General features: G+C 34.4%; 1 protein-coding gene across 1 annotated transcript in view; it reads right to left on the bottom strand.

The window, feature by feature from the left end:
* Nucleotides 1-969: 969 nt before the first annotated feature.
* Nucleotides 970-4,841, bottom strand: part of LOC108688599 — a 5,755-nt gene continuing 1,883 nt past the window's right edge. Inside the window, exon 2 of the mRNA XM_018194913.1 lies at nucleotides 970-1,242. Within this exon, the coding sequence (XP_018050402.1) occupies nucleotides 1,097-1,242 (146 nt within the window). The 3' untranslated portion in view covers nucleotides 970-1,096. The remainder of the gene's footprint in view (nucleotides 1,243-4,841) is intronic.

Below are 4,841 nucleotides of genomic sequence, written 5' to 3'. Positions count from 1 at the left end.
ATAATATATTATAATCTTCTTCTAGTTAATCAAAATTATAAAAAGAAATTTTATATAGTTCAAAAAATTATCTATTTTTATTTTTGTACAATTATTATCTTACTTAGCATACTTATATACTCTCATGTATGTATGTAACAATATGTTTATAAAAATAGTTTTGATATACATTATATTTTAAATATAATAGTAAAGGAAGTGAAGAAATAAAAACACAATAAGTAAGAATGAAAGCACAATAGTTTATTACTAGCTTAAATGACTAGATGACTAGAGAACTTTCCCTTTTAATTCTAAGACAACATGTACATAGGACATTCTCCTGTCTCATGCGATGAGAATGCGGAGTTGCGAATAGACGGTTGTAATCAATTAGTCTTTGGAGGCGCTGCATTGTTGGCTTCGTCATGGAACCAACCGTTTCAGACTTTCAATGAATAGTCGCCGCCATGAGAAGTTTTTAATATATTGTTAAAAACCACAATAAATTGCTCTAAATTGATTTATCAATTATTTAAGCATTTTAATTGACGATAAGCATTTTAGTTGACGAATCCATCCAAACCTCCATAAATCTCTCTCTCTTTCACACACACACACACACACACACACACACACACACACACACTTTCTCTCTTTCTTGACGAATTATTTACAAAAATTAATTAATATGTCCGTCGCGATTAAATCTAAAGAGGATTATTTCAATAATTGATGATAATATATGATGCGAAAGACCAGGGAATAAATATACAAATTTCAGTAATGTAGACGAAGTCCGGTTTACACAAACAATCGTTAAAACCCCGCGCCTAAGAATTTGTGCTCACTTTTCATTAATCATGGCGATCATCACTTTGTGCAGTATATTCTTTATAATTAATTTAAAAAATAGTATTTAAATAATATTTTAATAATCCGCTAAAATATATTAATTTTTTTAAGTAATTTCAAGCTAGTTGTTTTCTGGTTAGTTTTTTGCCGCCTAGTACGTTTAAGTTACATGGCGATTTTTTCGCCACCGCAGCAAAATAAGAGAAAACCGCACGTGTGCGCGGGGTCTGTGCAACAGAATATATGATTAGTTCAATGTCTTCTACGTGGTCTTCGTTGTAGTTGTCGTTGTTGTCGTAGGAATCGCCTTCGTTGTTTTCGACGATTCCACATTTTGTTTCGACACGTCCACTGTGGCCGTCAGCGGCTTTTTGTTCACATCGCATACTTTTCTAGCTCGCCAATAATCTGTAACAAAAATATTATATCGGTTATCATTAAATATGTATTGTTTAACTTTATATTACTCGAGCGATTTTTTAACGTATTTAAAACTCACGTGGAGCATTTCTAACATACCAATATTACATCACAATTTTTATTGTTCTCTTTGGTTTACAATTAAAATAACGATTGATAATATTCTACATCTTTTAGATGAAGAAATATAAATGGAATTTTTTTCTAAATTGAAATAATTTATTCTAAATATTACATATCTATAATGATTATAATAATATTTATTATACATTTATTATACATTTAGCGATTTTATAAAGGTGACTCCAGGTAACATCGTCAATGTATGTCACATTAGCAAATATTACGCATACACATATGCACATACATGCACAATATAAATGTAGGTCAATGTTTAGGGAATGTGTGCAAAGTTGGCGTACATTGGCCATGTCATCTGGAGCCACTTTAAAGCTAAACATCCTACGCAAGTATAGGTAGTGAAAGATTGAGCACCATAAAAGGTAACGATACTGATATTACGGTGTGTGTGTGTGTGTGTGTGTGTGTGTGTGTGTGTGTGTGTATATAAATATAATAAAAGTGAAATTAATAAAGAAGTCATTTGTTTTGCAGAGCTATTCTGTAACTCTTAACTTAAGTTATCGTTATAACGTTGCGCAGTTTTTTTTATCATGGTAAACCTGTTCATTCCTACGTTTCGCATCAAATAGATATGTATCTCTGCGACGGAACACGTAAAGCTTCTTTCGTAATAAGTATATACTCAAGATTCCGTAATAGTTGAGGTTTCATGGATCGATGGGGTCAGGGGACGTAGAGTAACCTGTATAGGAACACTGTGTGAGAGAAGTATGAAATTTCCACAACAAAGACTGCGTCTTAGGAGCACCCTAGTTCGATCAGGTAGCCACCTGAGTGCTCTACCCTCGTTTCTTTCTGCTTTTCTCTCTTTTTCTGACTGACTACTTGACAGGTGCGACTTAATGTTAGCAATACCGGTTTGGAAATCTGCTCTTTTCTCTGATATTCTGACAAAAATATGAAATGCATAAAAATCACATTTACACATCTTTTATTTTGTGACCAAATCTGTAAAAAGACTATTGATTCACCAAACAAAGTATTCGCATCCATGATTTATAGTTAGCATTAGATTCGATTAAATTTTCATTTATTTACAGCTCAAACCATATTTCACATTATTGCGATCACGTTCTTGCAACAGCTACTTTGACCAAGTTTGAACATCTTGGTTGATATTTACAATGGAATATGACTTAATCGGGTGAGATCCGATAACATGGCATTTAAAATACTGAGGAATATTAGCATTTGTGAATCGATATAGTAAATAGAGTATGGTCCAAATCGATGTAAAAAAGACTGAAAAAATCCTCAACTGCCATATGTCGAAGACATGATCCTTTCTCTGCGCTTCTCTCTTTTTGGCAACGGTCCGCCATATGGTGCGCGAAACCAAGTTCTTCCTCAACCAACATCTCTCTCTCTCTCTTTCTCTCTCTCTCCTCTCTCTCTTCTCTGTTCTCCAGTCGCGTTTACGATTTTGCTTGTCAACATCTGTTTCCACGCCTCAACGTGCCGCAAAATAGATCCTAGATGCGTCGAAAAAAGCTCGACGCTTACCTGTCCATATGTCTCGAACGTGATTCCACCTCGAAAATTTTCTTTTGTTCGCGGATCCGAATACGGTCCTCCTGACGCGTTCTTTACTCGAGCGAAGGATTTCGTTTGAATCCTGCGCTCTATAAGGCGTTTTCGATTTTACGGGGAAACCACACGAACGGATCACAAAGTCTGCTAAATCGCAATTGAAGGAGCCCTTTGTCAACATCTCAAGATCAAGAATATCGAGAGTTTTTTATTCTTACGACATGAAAAATAATGCTGCGATTATCCTTATTCGTTTTGCAATACAATCCGTGTTTATTTTCCCTTCAGTATTAATTGTAGATGAAACGAGAGTACGTTTGTGATCATATATTTTAAACCAGATAGATATAAAAGATGATAGTTCAGATATTTCTTTATTTGACAAATTTATTTATTGCATGTAAATCTTAATTATTTCTTTTAACCTCAGAGTAAATACAAGAATGTATATTAAAATTGTTACGATAATTAGTTATAAAATATTTTAAAAAATTAAGTATTTAAACATGTAAAAAATTAAATAATTAAACATGTATGTGTTAAATGTGTGTGTGTGTGTGTGTGTGTGTGTGTGTGTCTTATGACTTTATGTTATGAGATTGATAAAAATTTTATTCTTAAAGATATTAGATATGTAGAGCAGAAGAGTGCGAATTAGTGTATTTGCATCAAATACAACTTGTCTCAGCAGGTGGTGGTGGGCGACCTTCGTAAGGTCCCGCGCGACACAGTATCGCGTGTTCGCGAGTCTGATTTAATCGTGGGAAAAGACGTTCTAGTCGTCATGGGCCCTTAGCAAGGGCCAACAGGTGTCGGTGGAAAAAGAGCTAGTTGCGCCGTCCCGCTCTGTTAAATTTTCGAGGGTCTCGTTGTGTTCCAACCCAAGAAGTCATCGTGTGGGGGATTATCAGTGCAAATAGGCACAGGATCTCGAGGTTGAGAAATCATAGGGTTTTCCCCACCTCATAGGTAAAATTATCGCGTACGCGTGTTTCAACGTACGAATGATTTTTTTAACTTGCAAACCAACAATGAATTCCTATATAATTTCAAAAAGAATATTAGAGCCATTCTACACGCTGATTGAGGAATAAATAGTTTTTTTTTAGAAATCTATCTCCCAAAGCAACAAAAGGAACAATTTTATTGGAGTATCTAAAAATTGTGCTACATGTAGATCTGAAGATAATCTTGTATTATCAAAATAATTATGTAGAAAACCCAACACACATAAGTACATATGATGAGCGATGTTGTGAAAAGTTTTGATAATCTAACAACTAATCTAAATCCTAATTATTTTGATAATGTACAACAAAATTATTTTCAGATCCAGCTAAATTTTTAGATATTTCAAGAAATTATTCTTTCCGTCGAGGCACACTTAATCTAAGGGCGTGCAACCTGGTCGATAATGTTGGTTTCATATATAATAACATGCAATATTTTGCACTTGGTCGAAGAAATGATATGTCCATTGTGCATAAGAATTCATGCGATAAGTCGAGAGAAGTGGGCTTGATTGCATCATGCCTGAAGAATCCAAGGAATGCAATCATGAGTTTCTTTTACTCCTTGGAAATTGGCCCTTCGATGACTCAGTATCCTACAGGTACGTTGTCACGCCTGCCTTAGATACGTGACTCATAGGAGTGATCTCATTCTCGATCGCTCTTTCTCTAACTGCATTCTGCATGGACTGGCGACCGATCGCTTCTCACGATCGTACACCACACGTGTCCACTTATCTTTTCGTGATAACGCGAGTATTTTTTGTAGTATATATTTGGTTGTTCCATAGAAACCATTGAATATCTTCTCGAATAAGATAAAATTATGAAGAAAAAAAAGTATTGTAAAACAAATTTTTCCAATAAAACTATATTTAATAACAAATTTAATTTTCATTGAAT

The sequence above is a fragment of the Atta colombica genome, unplaced genomic scaffold (assembly GCF_001594045.1).
Source record: "Atta colombica isolate Treedump-2 unplaced genomic scaffold, Acol1.0 scaffold236, whole genome shotgun sequence".
Classification (NCBI taxonomy): Eukaryota; Metazoa; Arthropoda; class Insecta; order Hymenoptera; family Formicidae; genus Atta; species Atta colombica.
The sequence above is the reverse complement of the archived record's forward strand: the minus strand, read 5'-3'. Positions and strand labels throughout refer to the sequence as shown.